The sequence below is a fragment of the Rhododendron vialii genome, chromosome 12a (genome assembly GCF_030253575.1).
Source record: "Rhododendron vialii isolate Sample 1 chromosome 12a, ASM3025357v1".
Taxonomy (NCBI): Eukaryota; Viridiplantae; Streptophyta; class Magnoliopsida; order Ericales; family Ericaceae; genus Rhododendron; species Rhododendron vialii.
Window position 1 is genome coordinate 4476426 of NC_080568.1, and position 23689 is coordinate 4500114.

Here is a 23689-nt window from a genome sequence, read left to right on the forward strand (position 1 = left end):
AAGATTTTATCTAATTTGAGCTCAAACCCAATAAAAATATTTGACAAATTGAGCTCGAGCTAAGCTAGCCAAAGCTTGAGTTAAGCTCAAGCTTGCTCACGAGCTTTGACGACGCAAAAGTATCATATATTCATACTTGCATCAAGACCAAAAGCTGTAAATAAAACTCTTATTACATACGTATATAAGTTCATACATACTACAATATTATAAAAGAAATATTCTAACTTGGTCCTAAAACGGATGACCATTTGGACCTTTTTTCGTTGTCACAATTTTTCTTTTGTCCACTTTTGAAAATTTAAAAGGACAAAACCATTGACTTTCCACCTTTGTCCCTCTCAATACAGATATCAAATTAACAGGATAATAATGAAAAACGATTTAAAATGAAAAAAAGAACCAAGACGACTGCTAGAACTAAGGGTAAGGGGAAGGGTAAGAGTCTTAGAACCGGAAAGAAAAAAAAATAGGCTTACTTTTTTTCTTCAATTGAATCAAAATCTCAATTAGAATTCAAACCCATTTTGTTCCAAAAATCTGAGAATCCAGATTTGATTATCGTGTCGTAAAAATAAGAAAAAATTCGAAATTGAGGGATAATTTTGAATAGTGTAAGCTTAAAAAGAGTAAAGATTGCGTCCCATTAAAATTATTTCAATCCCTAACATGGTCATCCATTTTTGAGACACATGGAGTACATATTTAAGTTTATAGTAGTCCCTCCATCCATTTTTAGGTGTGTCGTACGATAAGATGTGCACTTTTCAGATCAAAAAATAAAGTATTTTTCGTGCGGATAAAATAATAAAGTATGTTCGTGCATATAATTTTTAATTTCTTCGCACCAAATTAAACATCTCAATTACTTCTTTACATTGGTAAAAAAACTTTTGAAAATTATACACAAAAGAACTTTACTAAAATTACAAGAGGCTAAAATTTTTCCTTGTGTACGTAAATCCGATTATAACTGCTTGATATTGAACTTTGGTTTTGTTTCGAACTTGGCTTAATTATCATGATATTTGTAAATTCTATGCCATTAATCGTTGAGAAAAGAACTATATTCCATTTGGGGTAATGGTTGTAACCTTAGTCACATAATTGTTCAAAATACCCCATGCTCACGTTCTCAATCCACTTGAGTTTTCAATCCTTGCACTGGACTTGCTAATTTTAGTAGTCGCTCGTGAATTATTTGACTTAGATTGTGATATGAAAACACCACTTTCACATAATCATTTTTGGACTCCAGAAATGATAACTAATACGTATAACATTCGGAATTTTAGAAAGAAAATGAAATTTGAAAAGGGTAATGTCAAAACTGTTATGCATAAAAAGCTTGAACCATGCGTAACAGATAAAACTTTTATGAACAACGATTTTTGCATTAAGTAAAGGAAAAATTTCAAAATGACACCCGAACTTTGCACCAAATGTCACAGAGACACTTGAACTTAAGTTTATTTCAATTAAACACATGTACTAACAAAATCCCCAAATTTAGACCTCCGCCGTTATACTTCGTCCCAAAAATTGCTGACATAGCATCTTCAACCCGTTTAAGTTGCCTCATTGCACATGTTTTTTTGCCCAAACCTAGTTCTTCTTTCTGCTCGGCATACTTCTAATGATGGGTTTCACTTGGGTGCATCGTCCCCTGTTGGAAACATGTGCAATGGGAAAACTTAAACAGGTTGGAGATGCCATATCAGCAATTTTTGGGACGGAGTATAACGGCGGGAGTCTAAATTTGGGGATTTTGTTAGTACAGGTGTTTAATTGAAATAAAATTAAGTTCATGTGTCTAAATTTGGGGATTTTGTTAGTACAGGTGTTTAATTGAAATAAACTTAAGTTCAGGTGTCTCTGTGACATTTGGTACAAAGTTCAGGTGCCATTTTGAAATTTTTCCTTAAGCAAAACAGTTTAAACATTATCATTTTTCTTCCAAAAAAAAACCAACTCTTGGTTAAAAGATGAAAACGGAGTGATTTTACACCATTGGCAAGGAGAGACAATCCGGTGCGTAGTTTTGCCTACTCAAAACTGCTTCATAATTTCTTGCTGCAGAAAATTAAAATTCAATTACAGTTTTATATCGTCCTTTTATTCTTTATTCTCTTTGAAATTCAATTACTAAACGAACTTTAAACTCAAACTCGAGCTCGAGCTAGACCCGTTTACTAAAACATGCTTCTGTCAATTTTCCATTTTGTGCTGAAAAACCATGGCACCAGCACTCAAATTCCATATATTACGAAATGATTTTACACCCTCGAATTCATCAAACAAAACATAACAAACTCACTTAAATCAACTCAATATCGATAAATTGCCCAAAAAAACTAAGAAACCTTGCGAAAGAAATCATCGATCTGACAAGTACTGGCCGAGACTGGCTTCTCACCAGTTCGACCACGGTTCCTCTCAGCCTCCTTTGGCCAATCCACAACTGGCTCAGAAGCCACCGGAAGCGACTCAAGGAGGAAATCGGTCGTCGACCAATGCCTCTTGACAGCAACTCTCAGGTGCTCGAGCTCTGTCCTCCGCTTCTTCTCGATTGCGACCCGGGCCGACTCTCAGGTTGGCTTGGGGGGAGGGATGGGGCGATGGTCTCTGCTATGGCATCGTCGTCTTGCTCTTCTTCTTGTTCCACCATTGGAGGTCTGAGAGTGAAGGAATTTTGGATCAGGACGTGGTTTTAGGGTTTATTTTGGGGTCTTTTCAAATTGCCCGCCGTTTGGCCCTTAATTGTCTAGCGCAAAAAGGATGTTCTATGGGAATGGAATGGAATCTGCCAGTAAAAGCTAAAAAGATGTAGACTTGGCCTACGAAGAAAATGACAATAGCAGGAGAGCGGAGTAAGGAGTTGTGAGAACAACATGGTTTTTCCCTCGTTTCCCCTTGCTATCAAATGGTTGCGGGATTCATATTACTGTGCAAATGCCTTACACTGTGTCTGTGCTCAACTAAAGGGAGCAAATCCTTAATTGCTGCTTCTAAACCCTATCCTTCTTGTGCATGTTTTATGGCCACAACAGTGACCTTCCCATACCGTCCATGTCCAACTTGAGCAGAGGCATCAAAATTGTTAGTCGCCAGAGCCAATTCTCCGTAAGTAAAATCTTTCATACCATCAATTTTGAAAATGATCTTCGATACTACAACAAAACATAATGTGGGGCCAATGTAACAAAAGGTAAATTAATAACAATTAATATGATGATACTGTACTTGTAGATACGTATAGTTACATCTCCATACTTATAATTTTCTAGGGGTATTGTTAATTCCACGGGAGGTTTTGTTAGTGCCACGGGAATTAATTACACATCAACCTAATATACCTTAATTGTCCTCCCTAGTAATCAGTTTTGTTTTGACTTCTCCATATCCATTGCTTCCCTAAGATCCCAACCAAAATTCTTTCTTCTGCAAAGAATTAAAAGCATAAAATAATAATTATATTATATTTACCAAAATTCTTTCTTCTGCAAAGAATTAAAAGCATAAAATAATAATTATATTATATTTTTACTCTCTAGGTTAACGGGAAATCACCACATAACCAAAACCATTAAAAATCAAAATTCTTGTCCGCCATTAAAGATGCATTCCGAGAAGCATTAGAAAATAACGAGAACATGTACTATGAAGTTCCGAGAGAGGGGGAAAAAAAAAAAGAAAAAGTTTGTAATGCGTTCTTTACTTAGCCCTTGACAATCTTTATTGAAACCTATCTATTGTCTTCATTTCTTTTGTTTTTTTATTATTGTTAATTTTTTTTAATCAAGAAAAGTGAATAAATTCCAAGAGCCATATGTAGCGATCCACTGATGTACAGGACAAAAGAGAAAAAGTCATCTTTTTTTTCTTTTTTTTTTCGTCCACGTGCATCGAACATGCAAGATGTTAGTTGTTTTTAGATGATGAAGGAGTTTAAGGAAGTTATTCTTTGTAGAAGAAAGGATTTTGGTTGAGATCTTGTGATAGCGGAGTATTAAATTGCATTAGGAATGAAAAAGATTTGAAGTGGGATATGGATTATACAGAAAGTCACCGAGGTGGGTAGTTTAGGAATTGACTAGAGAGAAGTCGAAACAAAGCTGATTACTAGGGGGAGGGCAATTGAGGCATGTTAGGATGATGTGTAATTAATTCCCGTGGCACAAACAAATCCTCCCGTGGAATTAACAGCTTCCTTTTCAAGAAGGACTACGATACGCATATATCGGAGACAAAGTAATAAAGAAACTGGTCAAGGAGGATTGTGGTAGATAATGAGATTTTTTTTTTTTTTGACATGTGGTAGATAATGATTTAGAAACCCCAATACTTGATGGTTGAATATGAAAGGGCGCTGCTATTCGCAGCCCTCTATTTACTCCCATAGCCCGTTAAAAATTTTCAATTATACTCGACAGTTAGTTACCGAAATTGAGATATATTTTCAGCATCCAATTACCGAAATATAATATTTTTTTCGACAAATGTTTACCGAAAATGCATGTTTGGCAGTTGTTTACCAAAAGTTGAACATATTTTCGACATGTAGTTACCGAAATATAATCTTGTTTTCAACAGCAATTTACTGAAATGTTATTTATGATTTTCAACAACCATTTACCGAAATGTAGTGGGCTACGGAAAAAAATAAAAGGTTACGAATAGCGGCGCCCATATGAAATATAATAAGGTTGATAAAGAAGCAATCAAAACTACAGTGTCATAGTTTGCCCATTTGTAAAACCTTTTTCTTATCGAACATTTCAACAATCTGACATGGTATATTAAACGAAGTTGAAACAGCTCTAGCTAATTCAGGGGGCTAACAAACATCAGCATCACGTTTTAGTATCCAAAACAACTGCCATTGGAAAAAGGGCAGCTTTTTCATCCCAAAAAGATGTTGTGATGATCTTTATATATTCATTCCAGGTTATTGAAAAAATTCCAAAATAGTCACCTCATTGTAAGCCCGTTCGGCTAAATAAGCCAACTAACTTATTTTTTTTGTCCTTATTCAAATTTTTTGTATTTGTTAGTTTTTCATCAATTTTTTGGGAATTATTACATCGTCATGACGACTATGACTAGAGGAATCTAAATAGTAAAAAATTATGATCGAAATCTAATTTTTTCATCTTTTTTTTTAATAAAGATGAAAAAATTGGCTTATTTTTATCTTTATTCAAAAAAATTAGGTTTCAATCGTAATTTTTTACTTTTTAGATTCCTCTTGTCATGACGATGCAATAATCTCCAAAAAATTGACGAAAAACTAACAAACACGGAAAAATTTTGAATAAAAACAAAAAAATAAGCCAGTTAGCTACAAAAAAATAAGCCAGTTAGCTTGGGGTAAACCATGTAAGATCATTATGACTTCTTTTTTCCCAGAATCCCATAAAATGCTTACTGATTTTTACTATTTCCAACTGAAGTGTGTGTCCTTAACTTGCATAAAAGTCCCCGCATGCACTTTGGTCCAGTAACAAACTCTGCTGACTTTTATGTTTTATTTCTCTCACCATTGGCAGGAAAATATTGCCGAAGGCCTCGCGGCACTCTCTGGAAACAATAGAAAACTATAATTTTGCACCCTATAGCATAGCATAAATTAAAATGGAGCAAAAGTATATATAAACTAATAAAGAACCAGCGATGACCTACACCTAAAGCAAATGTTACATAAACAACAATCAGAGAAATTTCAAAAGCTATGCATTAACTGGAATCATTTAACATTATAAAAATAAGAACAAACATAACGGACAATGGTAACTAAATCCTAGAAATTATAGTCCAGCTTTACCTTCTTCACTATACAATATGAATGAATGAATGGTACACAATGCCATCTAACCACGCACGTAGTTGGCAGCTAATATTTCATTCAACCACAGTACCCAAAGGTAAAATCTCACAGTAATCTTCCAGGAAACAGTCAAAAGGTTTATAGGTCATGAGTCCAAATTGCACAAAAAATACTAACGCAGACAGTTTTTATCAGTGACTAAGAGAGATAACCCTACACGAATAGCTACTATGAATGAGCAAGAGGGATAACCCTTAAAAACACTTTCCACGAACTAATCCCAACGACATGTACTGAAATGACATAATACTAACGAAATTCCATAGCTGATCCAATTGCACAAAAGATACTAACGCAAACAGTTACTATCAGTGACTAAGAGAGACAACCCTACACGAACAGCTATTATCAATGAGCAAGAGAGATAACCCTAAAAACCACTTTGCATATCCATCCTTTTATTTTGATCCATAGGCTCTATTCGCCAACCAGAAAGTACAAAACCAAACCAACCCCAAAACAGAAGCACAACCGCCAACGACAACCAAAATCTACCCAACACCCAAAACCAAACCCCCCAAAAACCAGTTCGGGAGGAAAAAAAATCAGATCGGAACAGTTACCCCCTCCCACCAAACGCACAAAAGCTGGAAATATACAAAACAGAGCACTCTGGGAACGAAAAAAGCGCTGAAGAGTCGAGAAGACACAATAACCAAGAGTACCGGTCGCTAGCGTAATAAAAAGAAGGAAACAATGACACCCAAATCAACAGCCAAAAAACATCACGTATCCCGCGAAACAACCAGATCACACCAGGGGTCCACCATCACAGCTCGATGGCAAAATTACCATTGTACCCAGCCACCAACACTACGCCTCTAAAAATTGAGGGGCACAATTGGAAAAATCGAACCAAAATTGACATTCCAAAAACCCGTCCTTTTTATTTAGGGGGAGGAGATAATCATGGTTAAAATTGGTGGGACCCACAGGATAGAAAGAACCAACAAGAGTTCACTAGAGTTTATATGGTGAACTTTAAACTCCCATGTTTTTTGGCTTTTAATGTTCACCCTCACTACAAAATCGGACTCAATATAGAGCTTATAGTGTCCTCATTGGAGTGGATGCTTTCCGCAAGTCCAAAGTTCAAACACTGATATTGAGGTCCGCTGATCCTTCGGTCTTGCTTGGCTATTTCCGATGTACCCAAAACAAAAGAAGAGATGCTTAGTACAGGTTCAATTTCCCATTCTACTGGAGTATAAAACAAGAAACAGCACAGAGGCAGCTGACATATAATATGCACAAACCATAAAATTTAATGATTAGCAAAATTCAAGGCACAAAGCATGATTGAAGGATGAGTTCGTGACCTCGCGACATGTTTTATCACCAATTTACGCGATCACCTGAGACAATAAGTTATAATGTCAAGTCACCAGTACCTAAACTATTTATGACTACAAATTTATAGTTTAAAACTCGATTCATTCGGTTCTAGCTGTCTGGCAATAGATTCCTTGCTTGAATTTTGATGCCTTGTGTCTAGTCAATTCAGGGGGCATGGGACTGTTACTCTGAATCGGCGTCTGCTTGAGATCATAGAAGACATCAGTGTCGCGCAAAGTCAAGAATGTTGCTGCCACACCTGTCTTGTCTTTCCTGCACGTGCTGGGTGACTAGGTCAGTGGCCTTTGCTGCAGTACCAATCGCGACAACCACGGGATTCCTCAAGTACTTTTTACCAAGTTGCTCCACAGCTGGAGGCATCGTAGCGCTGAACATACAAGTTGTCCTGCAAATCTTTTTCTCATCAAGTTCTTCATCATCGTTCTCGGGTTTCAAATTGCTTGAAGGTATTGCATCTAACACCCCCACAACTAGCGGGCCAAAACCCATATCAATCATGCAATCAACCTCATAAAGGACAACATAATTGCACTGATTCCAATCAGCATAATGCCCCTCCAAGCAATCAGTAAGACGACCAGGTGTAGCAATCACTACCTCACACCCTTGCCCAATCTTAAACCCTTGCTCTTTAATCGACCTCCCACCAACAAGTGTAACAACTTTGATGCCCAAAAATTTTGCAAACTTGACAGTCTCATCCTCAATCTGCAGTGCAATTTCTCGAGTGGGTGCCAGAACCACGGCATATGGCCCCTCTCTCTGGTTCTCTTCGTTGCTGCTCCTTGGCATAGGAGGCAGCCTGGTAGATATGTAAGTCAACATGGGAAGAACAAAGGCAGCTTTTTTACCTGAACCGGTCTCAGCAATTCCGATGACATCACGCTGTTGCAGTCCGAGCGGGATGGCTGCCATCTGAATCGGGGAGGGCTCCTTGTACCCTGCCCTCTCCACCGCCCTCAACAGCTCAGGAGCCAACCTGCACTCATCCGCCCAGGTCCTCATAGGAGGAAGAATCTTCTTCATCTTTGATCCTCCTCCCTTGTACCAAATGTATGGTGGATCCTCGGCATTTGATTGGTAAATATACTCCATGGAGGACCCTACAGAAACATATGGAGGGAAAGTGGTTATCCTGCTTCTCTAAGAGACTAAAAAATTGCATTTAAGTAGCAGAACGTATGGAGATTTTGTAAAAGACACAACGGTGCTAGCCTGCTAGGTATACTCGGAGAGTCGGAGTAATATATAGGAAAGTCATGAGCATATTCCTTGGAAGCTGGACAGGGTATTGGTCCCATGAATAATTGACTAACACATGATCTACATTTTACCGCTAAAACATCTGAACAACAAAGAGCAATGCTATGTACTATGAAAACTACATGAATAAATGTGGAGAAAATTATTCACAACATTTTACCGCTAAAACATCTGATCAATAAAGAGCAATGCTATGTACTAATGTATTGGCCTGTTGACATTAAGTGGCTTGTGAGCTGCATGATGACATTATTCTTCCTAGTCACCAATGTATGGCAGATTCCTGGGACTACTTCTCGTCTTTAGGGATTGCTAATCTGAAGCTACTCGGGTTTCAGAACTAGCAGTTCATGTGGCAAATAGATGTGGAGAAAAATGTGGTTATGAAGTGGGTTTAGGGAACTATCTGAAGTACAAAGCATTATTTCTCAGGGCGTGTCAAAGGCAAACGCTAACGAACTGAATGAACTCAGTGCTACACTGCACAGCAACATTTATCTTATGTTTCTATTAGGTCGTGAGGATAAAGTTATTCGGGTTTAATATTCCTGGGGTGTTTAATGTTATGGAGAGATGACATACTTGCAAAGGACCAGGAACACCACTTCAATGGACCTGCTTACTGTGGGTCATCAACCAATTCATTCCACGGCATTCATTCATAAGGCCAGCTGTTAAAGATAATGACCCGAGCTGCGTGTGTTTCTTTGAGGAGAGCATGTTGAGTCCCAATTAAACCGCCTATTCTTGAATTCTACTGTTATAAAAGAGCAGAATTACACGGCTGTTGGTAGGTCCCAGGGCAAAGTTATATGGGATCAATTGTACTCTGCTCTCCCACGTGCCATCTAATTCCGTGTTGTATACATGCTATACTAATTTTCCTGGTAATCAAAGTATCTACCTATTCTATTCTTTAGTTTTACATGTTAACGTCCATGAATTCCATCATGAATTACCTTCTTAAGTTGGACAAATAAATTGCATCAGATATACCACATCAAACTAGCTCTCATGGCACGGGTAGGCCTGCACCATACACCACAATCATATCACGGTATCAACAGCACAGAAGAGAGAATCTGGATCGGAAACATACAAAATTCAAAAAAAACAAAGAATTGATAAATAAATAAAAACAACGAACAACAGCGCAAAAGGGTTAATTACCAGCCAGTATGTCCCCTAGGTCTAGGCCGCCCTTCTTCAGATTAGGCTCTCTCAGATACTTCGCAGCCAGTTTTTTGAAGCGTCGACAAAACAGGAGGGAAGCCAGAAGAGAGTTTTGATTCATGTCGCGTTCGCGTTCGCGTTTCATGTCGTCTTCTCACAGAGAGAAATTCAGAGAGAGAGAGAGAGAAGCTATTTAAATAGAGGAAGACGAGGAAGAGGTGGCCGGCGATCGCGAGATTGGAAACTGGGACGGGTTTCTCGAAGCAATCAAACATATAATACGTAGTACACGAGAAAGTTTTAAGGAATTGATTTGTTGGTACCCCAAATTTATAACCACGTTAGGGGAGTGCCCAAATCAATCCCATTCCATATAGGAATTTATTCGGAGAATGTTAAAATCAATCCTATTTCATATAGGAAAGGAAGGAATAGGAGAGTTGAGTTTTGTTCATCCTCCACTTAAAAGGGTGAACATTATCCTCCTCCTTCTTATTAGTTGAAATGATGTAAACCCTACCACAAAGAGTGATGTCATATTTATCAAAAAGTGTGTATTACATGGTAAGCATGAAAGTGACGGGGGATGAGGTCCACACTATTGTAACCAATAAGAGAGGGTAATGTTCAATCTCTTTTAAAGAGGGCGAACAAAATTGCACTCGGAATAGAACTGATTTTGGCACTTCCCAAATTGGAGGGAGTGCGGTGTGGTTATCAATTTGGAAAGTGCCAAAAATCACTCCCCAAGTTATATAAATAACGAATGTAAAAAAAAAAAAAAGTTTTATAAATTACTGGTATATGAGGGGTGGTAGTGTCCCCCTTCGTTCCGTTTTAAATTTTCCCCTTATTTTCCGAGCACATCTTAATAATCAGCTTCGTTCATTCTATAGAGCTCAGCGAGAGCATTCATTTTGCAAAAAATCATGTTCATCGGAATACATGATTGGCACACTTGAAAATTTATGAAAAAACAAAAAATTGGATCCAAAAACACACCGAATCAAAACTCAGCTTTTGTATTTCATCAAATTTCAAATATGCCGATCATTTATTTACTAACATCCGATGAACATAATTTTTTGCAAGTTTAATATTCTCGCCAAGTTATATAAAATGAACAAAGCCGATCATCAAAATGTGCTTGAAAAATAAAAAAAATTGAAAATAGACCCAAGGGATACCACCACCCCTCTCCTATACCCATTATTTTTTTAGTAGAAGTTTCTCATATGCGTACGCCTAGACTACATACAAACCCTCCATTACAATTTTTTTCCCTGGGAATTCCAATTCATTGAAGTTACCATGGATTTGTGAGATGATCAAAACTGTTCATCAATCTTAAAATAATTTTTTCATAGCTCCAAAAAAAATCAACTCAAATGAATTACCGTAGGTATTTGTTCCCTACTACACAGTTTTTCTTTTGGATTCTGAATGAAGGATGAGTTCGTGACCTCCCGACATGTTTTATCGCCAATTTACGCGATCACCTGAGACAATAAGTTATAAAGTCAAGTCACCAGTACCTAAACTATTTATGACTACAAATTTATAGTTTAAAACTCGATTCATTCGGTTCTAGCTGTCTGGCAATAGATTCCTTGCTTGAATTTTGAGGCCTTGTGTCTAGTCAATTCAGGGGGCATGGGACTGTTACTCTGAATCGGCGTCTGCTTGAGATCATAGAAGACATCAGTGTCGCGCAAAGTCAAGAATGTTGCTGCCACACCAGTCTTGTCTTTCCTGCACGTGCTGGGTGACTAGGTCAGTGGCCTTTGCTGCAGTATCAATCGCGACAACCACGGGATTCCTCAAGTACTTTTTACCAAGTTGCTCCACAGCAGGAGGCATCGTAGCGCTGAACATACAAGTTGTCCTGTAAATCTTTTTATCATCAAGTTCTTCATCTTCGTTCTCGGGTTTCAAATTGCTTGAAGGTATTGCATCTAACACACCCACAACTAGCGGGCCAAAACCCATATCAATCATGCGATCAACCTCATAAAGGACAACATAATTGCACTGATTCAAATCAGCATAATGCCTCTCCAAGCAATCAGTAAGACGACCAGGTGTAGCAATCACTACCTCACACCCTTGCCCAATCTTAAACCCTTGCTCTTCAATCGACCTCCCACCAACAAGTAAAACAACTTCGATGCCCAAAAATTCTGCAAACTTGACAGTCTCATCCTCAATCTGCAGTGCAATTTCTCGAGTGGGTGCCAGCACCACGGCATAAGGCCCCTCTCTCTGGTTCTCTTCGTTGCTGCTCCTTGGCATAGGAGGCAGCCTGGTAGATATGTAAGTCAACATGGGAAGAACAAAGGCAGCTTTTTTACCCGAACCGGTCTCAGCAATTCCGATGACATCACGCTGTTGCAGTCCGAGAGGGATGGCTGCTGCCTGAATCGGGGAGGGCTCCTTGTACCCTGCCCTCTCCACTGCCCTCAACAGCTCAGGAGCCAACCTACACTCATCCGCCCAGGTCCTCATAGGAGGAAGAATCTTCTTCATCTTTGATCCTTCTCCCTTATACCAAATGTATGGTGGATCCTCGGCATTTGATTGGTAAATATACTCCATGGCGGATCCTACAGAAACATATGGAGGGAAAGTGGTTATCCTGCTTCTCTAAGAGACTAAAAAATTGCATTTAAGTAGCAGAACGTATGGAGATTTTGTAAAAGACACAAGGGTGCTAGCCTGCTAGGTATACTCAGAGAGTCAGAGTAATATATAGGAAAGTCATGAGCATATTCCTTGGAAGCTGGACAGGGTATTGGTCCCATGAATAATTGATTAACACAAGATCAACATTTTAACGCTAAAACATCTGATTAATAAAGAGCAATGCTATGTACTATGAAAACTACATGAATAAACGTGGAGAAAATTATTCACAACATTTTACCACTAAAACATCTGATCAATAAAGAGCAATGCTACGTACTATGAAAACTACATGAATAAACGTGGAGAAAACTATTCTTCTAGTCACTAATGTATTGGCCTGTTGACATTAAGTGACTTGTGAGCTGCATGATGACATTATTCTTCTAATCACCAATGTATGGCAGATTCCTGGGACTAGTTCTCGTCTTTAGGGTTTGCTAATCTGAAGCTACTCGGGTTTCAGAACTAGCAGCTCATGTGGCAAATAGATGTGGAAAAAAATGTGGTTATGAGGGGGGTTTAGGGAACTATCTGAAGTATAAAGCATTATTTCTCAGAGCATGTCAAAGTCAAACGCTAACGAACTGAATGAACTCAGTGCTACACTGCCCAGCAACATTTATCTTATGTTTCTATCAGGTCGTGAGGATAAAGTTATTTGGGTTTAATATTCCTCAGGGGTGTTTAATGTTATGAACAGATGACATACTCGCAAAGGATCAGGAACACCACTTCAATGGACCTGTTTACTGTGGGTCATCAACCAATTCATTCCATGGCATTCATTCATAAGGCCGGCTGTTAAAGATAATGACCCGAGCTACGAGTGTTTCTTTGCAGAGAGCATGTTGAGTCCCAATTAAACCGCCTATACTTGAATTCTACCGTTATAAAAGAGCAGAGTTACGCGGCTGTTGGTAGGTCCCAGGGCAAAGATACATGGGATCAATTGTACTCTGCTCTCCCACGTATCCATCTAATTTCGTGTTGCTGTACTAATTTTCCTGGTAATCAAAGTATCAACCTATTCTATTCTATAGTTTTACATGTTAACGTCCATGTATTCCATCATGAATTTACCTTCTTAAGTTATAAATTACCTAATCAAAGTATCTACCTGTTCTGTAGTTTTAGTAAATTCCATCATGAATTCCCTTCTTAAGTTGAACAAAATAAATTGCATCAGATATACCACATCAAACTAGCTCTCATGGTACGGGTAGGCCTACACCATACACCATACACCACAATCATACCACTGTATCAACAGCATGGAAGAGAGAATCTGGATCTGACAAATACAAAATTCAAAAAAAACAAAGAACAGATAAATAAATAAATAAAAACAACGAACAACTGCGCAAAAGGGTTAATTACCAGCCAGTATGTCCCCTAGGTCTAGGCCGCCCTTCTTCAGATTAGGCTCACTCAGATACTTCGCAGCTAGTTCTTGGACGCGTAGACAAAACAGGAGGGAAGCCATATGAGGGTTTTGATCCATGTCGTGTTCGCGTTTCATGTCGTCTTCTCACAGAGAGAAATTAAGAGAGGGAGAGAGAGAGAGAGAGAGAGATTCAAAGAAACTAGTTAAACAGAGGAACAAATTAGTGAGGACGAGGAAGAGGTGGCCGGCGATCGCGAGATTGGAAACTGGGACGGGTTTCTCGAAGCAATCAAACATATAATACGTACGAGAAAGTTTTTTAAGGAATTGATTTGTTGGTCCCCCGAATTTATAACCAGACCCATCGAGTGCCCAAATCAATCCCATTCCATATAGGAATTGATTCGGGAGTGCCAAAATCAATTCCATTTTATATATGGAAAAGGATTGAGAATAATTTTGGCACTTCCCAAGTTGGAGGGAATGCGGTGTGGTTATCAATTTGGAAAGTGCCAAAAATTAGGAATGAGCAAAAAAATCCGTTAAACCTTGAATTCTGTCCAAACCGTAAGGTTTGGTTCAGGTTTTTAGTAGTATGGTTTGGTCAATGTTTAAAAAAACAAAAGTGCTACACACACAACACACAACCAATCTCTAGCCATCCATGGCTGTAGTGAATGGTCAGGATTCGCTCAAACTCTTCCTCATAAAAGTTAATCTTATCCATGGAAGAGTTTTTTTAAAATCTAGACCGTCCAAATACATCTGAACGGTCAGAATTACACACACACAACCAACACAACGGTTGTGCAAGTAGCATTTATGTTAAAAAAATTAGAAACCGTGTTATATGGTTTGATTTGTGGATTCACATTTACAGTTATGGTTCCAAACCGATCCGAACCGTATTATACACACATATTACACACACACACACACACACACATATATATATATATATATATATATATATATAAATTAATTATGATTCACCCAATAAATATAAGAACTTTAGTCAACTACTTTATTGGTCCTATTAAATCCATCGCAATATTTAATTTACTTCACTGCCAAGATAATGATATGAACCTTGACTTGGAGTGATATCACAAGTTGATTTCTATCATGTTGCTAATACTGCCCTTTTGCTCCCTCATTTCAATTCAATAGTTTTAGGAATTATTTTTAGCCCTTTATTTGTTTAAACTATTTTAAGATATTTAGTAATTTGTATTCTTAGTTGGTTCATTTTAGTGACTTACCAGCATTTTATTTTCTTAGTTTAAGATTTGAGGCAATTTTTGATATCCTACTCTTAATTAGTTGGTTGATATTAGTGTGTTTTAATAATCTGAATGGAATTGGTTTAAATATATGTATTTTTTTAATTTTTCTTCATAATGTTAAGTACTTTAAATATTTTTTGAAAATAATAAATTAGTTCAAAACAAACCGTGGTTTAAAATTAAAACTAAACTGTATTTTAATGGTTTAGATTAGTTTGGTTTTATGCCTTTTGTGGGTTGGTTTGATTATCCAAATTCATAATTCATAAGTATTTGTTTGATTATTGGTTTAGTACGAAACCGAACTAATTGAACTATGCTCACCCCTACCAAAAATCACTCCCCAAGTTTTATAAATAACTGGTATATGAGAGGTGGTGGTGTCCCCCTTTGTTCCGTTTTCAATTTTTCGGCTATTTTCCGAGTACACCTTGATGATCAGCTTCGTTCATTTTATAGAGCTCAGCGAGAGCATTCATTTTGCGAAAAATCATGTTCATCGGAGTACATGATTGGCACACTTGAAAATTAAAGAAAAACAAAACCTAGATCCAGGAACACACTGAATTGAACTCAACTTTTGCTTTTCTTCAATTTTCAAGTGTGCCGATTATGTATTTACTAAAATCTGATGAACATAATTTTTTACAAGATTAATGTTTTCGCCAAGTTCTATAAAATGAACAGAGCCGATCATCAAAGTGTGCTCGAAAAATAAGAAATTGAAAATAGACTGAAGGGGATACCACCACCTCTCCTATACCCGTTATTTTTTTAGTAAAAGTTTCTCATATGCGTACACCCAGACTACATGCATACACACCCTCCATTACAATTTTTTTTCCCTGGGAATTCCAATTCATTGTAGTTACCATGGATTTGTGGCCGGGATGATCAAAATTGTTCATCAATCTTAAAATAATTTTTTCATAGCTTTAAAAAAAATCAGCTCAAATGAATTACCATAGGTATTTGTTCCTATTACACGGTTTTTCTTTTGGATTCTGATGGAAAAGTTAGAACAATTGAATCAAGTAACCACGTTAAATAGATTTGGTTGATTTTTTACAAGACTGCTCAAAAAATTTATTTTATAGTTATTGAACGATCAAGTCATTTGCGCGGAACCCAAGAGTGGATCCCACACACCCATTAGAAATAGTGGTCGTTGGTTTGAACTTATATATATATATATCCTACTCCTCTTAAATAAGAAACACTTTCACTTGCCATTTCATGGATGGACGATTTTGCCCTTTTAGTGCTGGCTTGGTGTTGTTTTTTTGATGGGTGAAATGGTAATTGCACTGCTTGGACTTACTGGGGCACGTGTTTGGTTGTTGGGTCTTACTGGGTTACGTGGCAATAGGGGTGAACATTTATGTTTGGCTGGTCTTTTTATTTCCTCTGGTTAGAGAGAGAGAGAGAGAGAGAGCGGGGGAACCAGAGAGTGAGAGAGAGCGGGGGGGGGGAGAAAAGGATGGGATCCGCACCTCTCAGCCTCTCTGTAATCGGCCTTCAATCCTAAAAAAACCACCACTTTGCATCTCTTTTGTAGCCCAAGATTCAAGAGTTTCAAGCGATTTTGAGTTCGACGACGACTGAGTTTCAGGCGGTTTGGGACTTCGCCGCCGACGATTCGGTCGGAGGCGGCGTTGTTGCTACGTTCTCTATGTATCTCCATCACCGATCATGGAGTATCTCTTCTGATTTGCTGCATTTGTTCCTCTGTTTTTTTTTTTTTCTATATATCCGATTTGCACGCTTTGCATGTCTTTGTCAGTGCTAATTTTTCTGGGTTGGCAGTTAGCGGATCAGAGAGATAAAGAGGGCGGTGGCGTCCCCAGAGAGTGAGAGAGAGCGGGGGGGAGAGAAGGATGGGATCCGCACCTCTCAGCCTCTCTGTAATCGGCCTTCAATCCTAAAAAAACCTCCACTTTGCATCTCTTTTGTAGCCCAAGATTCAAGAGTTTCAAGCGATTTTGAGTTCGACGACGACTGAGTTTCAGGCGGTTTGGGACTTCGCCGCCTACGATCCGGTTGGAGGCGGCGTTGTTGCTACGTTCTCTATGTATTTCCATCACCGATCATGGAGTATCTCTTCTGATTTGCTGCATTTGTTCCTCTGTTTTTTTTCCCCCTATATATCCGATTTGCACGCTTTGCATGTCTTTGTCAGTGCTAATTTTTCTGGGTTGGCAGTTAGCGGATCAGAGAGATAAAGAGGGCAGTGGCGGTGGCGGTGGCGTTGGCAATCTGTGGTGGTGGTGATTTCGGTGGCCAGAGACAACCAAAACCAAATCTGTGGTTTGCTCTCTCTCTCTCTCTCTCTCTCTCTCTCTCTCTCTCTCTTGAATCTACTGCTCGCCCTCTCCCCTAAATCTACTGTCCCAAAACCCATAATAATAGGGATTTAGTTTCTGAAGCTTTACGTTAGAGTTCCATTGTTTTTTAAAATGTGAGAAAATTTTGTTGAAAATTAAAATTACATTGAAATGTTGTTTAATTTACGCAAATCTCAGAGTACGTAATTCTCTAACTTTTTTTGTGGTGACCAAAAACGGAATTTTTAGTTCCGGAAGATAAATTTTGGCAAAGAGGTCAACGTGTTATTCATCTGATAGCCTTTCAAAAAAAAGTAATTGATCTGATAATTTACTTTCTTATGTATGTTTTCTTTTTCATTAAGTACTTTGTGGTGTATGTTCGTTAAATATTTTGTAGCAAAATAAGTTAGGGTTTTTAAGATGGGTCGGCATGTTCTCTAACATGTAGTGTTTTGATGATTTCTCGCATTTAGGTTTCATTGTTTGGAAATCATGGAGTATCTCTTCTGATTTGCTGCTTTTGTTCCTTTGGTTTTTTGTGTTTTGACTTTTTATTGAAAATATTTTGGGTTTATTCAATCTGTGTATATAGATTCATTTTGGGCAGCTGTTTTTAGTTGGTGATGTTTTCCGTTTTCTAGATTTCTATTGCATGTTCGGTTTTGTGCTTTATTTTGGAACTTTGTAGTGTTCCTTGTCGTTTGCTATTTTTTTGGACCTTTTTCAATTTAAAAAATTGTACTTATCTTTGGATTTTCTGCATAAATTAATTACTCTCTTTCTTTTGTAGCTTGATTTCTCTTAATTTATCGATTCAAAATGCTCGTAGAGTTGGTGTAAAGAGTAAATATTCATTTGGTTTTGTTATCCCCAGGACAGCTAAAGGGTTAGTGAAAGAGTGGTCTCATTACCCTACCCACAGTCAAAGGGTATAGTATGTAAGAAAGCGTCAATTCGTTAATGGGGCTCTTCTAAAAAACCGTTGGGATGCGAAAGATGTAATACTCGGTATTGTCTCTCTTCTCTCTATAGTTATTTAGTGTACAATTGGAGCTTCAACTCTTTAAGCATTCAACTAGATATTAGAGTAGTTGACTTGTGTCGTTCTCGAATTGCTTTGTTCCTTTCACATATGATAAAGGTTATCAATTTGGCTTATTTGAAGATTATGTCATTAATGTGTTACATGTCTTATTCAATCATACCTCCACTAGAGTATATTCTACTTTTAAATCAATATGATCATTTAGAGAAATATTCATCACAACACTTTTGGCCCAACACTTTTGAAGGTGTAAATCTTCTACCCCTATATTTTAAAAAATGCCTTATTGTGTCCCTATGTGTGTGTACATGGCATGTCCCTCCTAGCGTGTCTCATGTGCTGCATAGTTTGTTGATATTTCAATGCACCAAAACTATGTCGAGTTGTTAAGATCAACAAAAAAATACAAAAACTCCGTGCTCTCATAAATGGTTGTTGCTATTAAGACAGCTGATTTGTATATGCTCCCAAGCAAAATTTGTTCATAAAATCAGTTTGGTATCACAGGCTTACATTTGGGTGATATAATGGCTTTTAGAACATAACTTGGACTATAGATGTGGCAGTCTTAGAAATATTGGGACGTTCTTATTTATTTCCGGACTACAAGTTCATGTCTATTGTGCACCGTGTGATTATGGTGACACCAGTTGTATGGTGCAAAAGCTAGCACAATTTTAATTGGCGAGCTTTGTTTTTTTGGATTTGTGAACTTATAAGCCATAGCATGTTAGTTTTTATACTTTCGTTTTCTACCTTTTGTAGTTGAACATTCCCTATGAATTGAGGAGATGTTGCTTTTCAACTCAAACTTCGATGGTACCCAAAGCAACCATGTATATTGTGATTTTAAGAGTTGGGTTTTGTTCTTAAATGGGCAGTTGCCACTTGCTAGAGTTCATGGTATGTAATAGGTACATATGGATGTGCTAATTTGTTTGTGGATACATCACTTCATATTTAAACTCCCCCCTGCTCTTCGTCTCTTAATGCATGTATGTGAGCTGCCATGCAAAGCCTAGCTTGAAGTTGAATCCGCCCGAATAGCACCTGCCCAACAAGGACATAGCAATCGAACCATTGCAAATGAAGAAAAATGGCATCATTAGGTATGCTACTGTTTGACAAATTAAACTATAGTCTCAAAGTAGCGAAAGTTTCTTGGTTTGTGCATAGCTTTTTAAATCTAACGGCTCTTCGGTGTAGACATAAGGAAGCACTCTTTGGTTTACAATTCTTTTGTACGCGCACACCTTTCAGACACAAACAAGGACACAATTCTCTTACAAAACACGAGTCTTGCAGTTTGTAGACCCTGTGTGGATCAGACCCCTCATGAGAATATGTGAAATTGTAATGCGCTCATAAGAAAACTAAAACAAATGCAGGTGTTCGTGGGTATTTGTTGCAGATGTTTGGGTTTTGAGTAGGTCAAGAGCCCCAAGTTTGAATTTAATGTCATTTGGCCGAACCTCCATCATTCTTTCTTCACCTCTTCGAGAGAGATCTGGAGACGAAGCTTTCAAAAGGGCCATGGATAGCTACAGCAGCCATTGCAGACCCTAAAAATCTCCCTTGAGTTCATCACATCTTCTTCTTTGTATCCAATTTTGAATCATTTGTTTAGACTCTTGAGGTACATTCCTTCTCTCTCTGTTATATTACTATTTATTTTTGATAAATTCAGTTATTTGTATGCAACTACCTTGGTCGTCGAAAGTGGAATTTTTACATTCATTGCATTCTTTTGATTTTTGGCTTATGTGGTTCTTTATTGTTATTTTTTGGTTAGGAAGAAGGATCTTAACTGATACAATTACGTTGATGGAATAAACTCTACCAAGAGCTTTTGCTTTGTCTGACTAGAATAAACTCTACATTTTGCTATGTCTAATCTTTTGGCAATTGTATAAAAAACCCTATAGCCAAAGTCATGCAAGTAGCTGAATAACTTGAAACCTTTTTTTCAATGCAAAAACTTGTCTAGGCCATAATTTCCACAACTACTAACTTCTTATGATACACTTGATCAAGCTTATTCATATAATCTTTGCTATGATCAACAACAGCCATAATTTAAACAAAATCCAAAACGCATCTCACAACGGGCATGAATGATGTGCTGTGCACGTCGGCATGCACCTAGTATATATATATAGCACCCTTCTAACGCGGACGCCCGCAGACTGGGAAAATGCGGACTTCGCTCTGTAGCCGTTGGATCTAATCCAACGGCTCAGATAAAAGGGAGAGACGCGCGGGTTAAAAGAGCCATGGGTCGGGTAAGTTTTGGTTCGCGGGTCCTTGGATCTCCTCAGTTGGATCCTAACAAAACCTGGGTTTTTCCTCTTTTCCGTTCAAACAACACAGACGAAGAGAGAGAAAGCACAGACGAAGAGAGAGAAAGAGAGCGAGAGAGCAGAAAACGCGAACGATCGAAGACGACGATCACGAAATCGAAGAAGGATCGAAGAAGAACAAGAAAGTCTGACCGGAAAAATGGATCCCTCTTCCCCTTTTCCTCATGTCGTTCCAGATCGAAGATACAGCTAGAACACGACGAACCTGGTATCTTTCTCTCTCTCAAGATGTATCTCGACCTCTCCCCAGCTGTATTTTTAAACCTTGTCAATCTGTAATTTTTTTTTTATTTGGAGTTAGGTTTTTTTTTTTTTAGAAAATTGGTTTACAAGGAAAACCTAGTTTGGAGTTTGGGTTCTTCGATTATGGCACACATGTTTTTTTTTTGTTTTTTTGTTCTGATTCCTATTTTGAGTTAGGTACTCAAACTCTTTGAAAGAAAAATAAGAAGTGATTGAGTTTGTAATTTTTGTAATTAGGGTTTATACAAAAAATACAGATTTTTGTAATCTCTGGTTCGATTTTGAAAATAGGGGTTTTTTTTATTTATAATTTTGTTAGCATTTGGTAGAAGCTTTTTGAGGCTTTTATGGAAATTGGTCTGATGGAATTAAAGCATCTACAAAAAAATATGATTTTGATTTTATTCTTTGTTTGGTCTGATGGGAATTGGAACATCACCAACATTTGGCTATCTGTTTTGGATGTTGATGTTGTCGTGCTGCTGCTGCAACAGTCTGTTATGGCTGTCTGTTGATAGTGATCTGTTTACATGAATTCTGGTACGGTGTTAGGGTAAGGTTTCATTATGATTAGTATGGCAATTACTGGAGAAAAAGAAAATAGACGCACGGTTGAGTTGGTTATACTCATCTGTCCTTTTCATTGTTATTATTAGGAGAATAAGACTCGTTTGATGCAAACCCATGTGGCTATCTGGTCTAAATTTGCTATAATTAGAACAATCTTTGGAATTTTGTTGATTTTGACATAAGGCAAATCTCATGATTCTGATGTTCAAGGACTTAGAATTTTTGTCTAATGGACAAAATGTATGCAGAGTGGGGATGTAGTAGTTAGCCTTAATTGTAGTAGTTTTAATCTTCTTGTTATTTTGACTCTTCCAAACTATGGTGGACACTGTATGCAAAACTGTTCTCAATTGCAGTATCTTCATATATGTACTAGTAGCAGACTAGCGGCAGATTACATAGATGTCTTCTTCTTCCTCCCATTTCAATAGCATAAATGAAGGCCCTCCTTGCCAATGTGGGATACCAACACCTATAAGAACTTAAAAAACAGAGGCTAATCAGGCTTGCGTTTTTTGTTTTTCAGGCTTAGTGAGCTTATGTAGGTCTGGCTATGGGAATTTCAGAGGCTCAGTTAAGAGTAACGTTCGAAGTGAAGTGCTTCAAGGAAAGGATCAGCGAAGTTGCTTTGTTTTGAATATAATAAACCTGGTAGGGAAGATGATCATGCTAACTGGGTTTCTTTTGTGACCGATGGTGCTTGGCATGTGGGCACACAGATGGGAGCGGCTGCTTGGGTGTTGGAATCTAGTTGCCAGGATGTTGTAAATTAAGCTGTTACGTGCTTTGCTTCCTCTGCTACTGCTGTTGAAATTAGGGTAGGTTACTGGTGTTAGAGTGTGCCATTAAGGAGAAGCTGGAGAAAATATGCATGCATCAAAACAGATTGCTCACTCTTTGTGCACGGTTTAATTGATCCTAGTAGTGCTCCTTTTTGTGTTAGAGCAGTTTTTTCTGATTTTTGTTATTCATGTTCCAGGTTTAGTATTGTAAAAGTTATTAAAGTTTCAAGACTGGTGGTTAAGTCTGCTCATAATCTAGCAAGAGCGGCCTTACCACGTATGTTGTAATGTTGGTTGTGTGGCTGGTTTATATATGCGTTGAAATTTGGTCGAAAAAATTGGTTGACTAATAGAACAAGTTACCCATAATAAATTTTGTTTCTTTGGCATAATTACTAGTAAGATGAGAAAAACAGTTCCTTTCGGGGTAAATTTACCCCGAAAGTATCCCGAAAAGATCAATTAGTGGTTGAGATTCACTTTGATGTGTGTGACATAATCATCAAAGTGATTTTCAACCATTGATTGCTGTTTTCGGGGTACTTTCGGGGTAAATTTTCTTTATACCTAGCATTCCCCTATGATTTTCATATCCTGTTGTTGTGATGGAGAAAGTTCTCAAATTTCTTTTCAACGAAATTGTAAAGTTGTGACTCCTGCTAGATCCTTTAACTTTGCTATTTCCTTTTTTTTTCCCTTACCAAATACAATGATCAGGTAAACTGCAGGTTTTGTGTACATGGTTGTAAATCTATCACCTTTTTCAAGCTTCATTTAATGGTTCATTTGGCAACATAGCACCTGAAGCAGGTATGTTCTTGTGAGTGCATATCCACTCAGACCAAACTGCTGAAATGGTTTTGAGTATAGAACGGTTTCATATGCTACAATCTGACCAAACTGATGAAAACTGAAAAACCAAACATTGTGCTGAAATGGTTTTGAGTATAGAACGGTTTCATAAGCTACAATCTGACCAAACTGATGAAAACTGAAAAACCAAACATTGTGCCCGCTCTTGTATGGAATTGCAGCAAAAGCTTGGGTATGGAGCTGCAAAAGCTCGTTATTTTCAAGTATAGCTCTGAGAATTGATGGTCTCGTCTTATAATCATGTTTCCATCAACCTCATATCTTACAGCTATGCTCAATCTTGGAAAAACTGCAGTTGCTTCCAAAAGAATCAAAAGATTATCAAAATTCAAAACCTTGCTTTGTTGAAAAGTCGTAGCTCAAATACACCCCAAAGAAACAGATAATTTAAGGCTGTTGAACCATCGATCCCCCTAAAAATGACCAGCAAAATTCCTATGCTCTAAGCTCATATC

At 37.8% G+C, this 23689-nt stretch overlaps 3 protein-coding genes and 1 long non-coding RNA gene across 15 annotated transcripts in view; 2 read left to right on the forward strand and 2 right to left on the reverse strand.

The window, feature by feature from the left end:
- LOC131311069 (uncharacterized) overlaps positions 1 to 20401 on the forward strand; it is a 91373-nt gene extending 70972 nt beyond the window's left edge. The window contains exons 2-6 of one of the 11 annotated variants that reach the window (XR_009195393.1): positions 16535 to 16731; positions 17237 to 17341; positions 18236 to 18369; positions 19172 to 19515; positions 19795 to 20153. This is a non-coding gene — a long non-coding RNA (uncharacterized LOC131311069). Of the gene's footprint in view, positions 1 to 16534; positions 16732 to 16916; positions 17342 to 18235; positions 18370 to 19171; positions 19516 to 19794; positions 20154 to 20198 lie in introns of those variants that run through there. The other 10 variants (XR_009195387.1, XR_009195390.1, XR_009195394.1 and 7 more) reach the window with 10 other exon arrangements.
- On the reverse strand, positions 7130 to 10039 carry LOC131311066 (DEAD-box ATP-dependent RNA helicase 21-like). Of its 2 annotated transcripts, XM_058338390.1 has the most exons (3): positions 9677 to 9817; positions 9466 to 9535; positions 7130 to 8346 (listed from the first exon to the last, which is right to left on the reverse strand). In XM_058338390.1, the coding sequence occupies exon 3, from the start codon at positions 8336 to 8338 to the stop codon at positions 7445 to 7447; it is 894 nt and encodes a 297-aa protein (XP_058194373.1). In that variant the 5' UTR covers positions 8339 to 8346; positions 9466 to 9535; positions 9677 to 9817; the 3' UTR covers positions 7130 to 7444. The 2 variants fall into 2 exon arrangements, with proteins under 2 accessions (XP_058194373.1, XP_058194372.1); XM_058338389.1 differs by lacking the exon at positions 9466 to 9535 and having other exon boundaries at positions 9677 to 10039.
- LOC131311067 (DEAD-box ATP-dependent RNA helicase 21-like) lies at positions 11021 to 14042 on the reverse strand. Its single transcript, XM_058338391.1, has 2 exons — positions 13742 to 14042; positions 11021 to 12282 (listed from the first exon to the last, which is right to left on the reverse strand). Exons 1-2 carry the CDS (start codon positions 13881 to 13883, stop codon positions 11381 to 11383), a joined length of 1044 nt encoding a protein of 347 aa, XP_058194374.1. The 5' UTR covers positions 13884 to 14042; the 3' UTR covers positions 11021 to 11380.
- Positions 20402 to 20642: 241 nt separating the features above from the next.
- On the forward strand, positions 20643 to 22684 carry LOC131311223 (uncharacterized). The gene is made up of 2 exons (XM_058338577.1): positions 20643 to 20974; positions 22106 to 22684. Exons 1-2 carry the CDS (start codon positions 20680 to 20682, stop codon positions 22267 to 22269), a joined length of 459 nt encoding a protein of 152 aa, XP_058194560.1. The 5' UTR covers positions 20643 to 20679; the 3' UTR covers positions 22270 to 22684.
- Positions 22685 to 23689: the final 1005 nt, after the last annotated feature.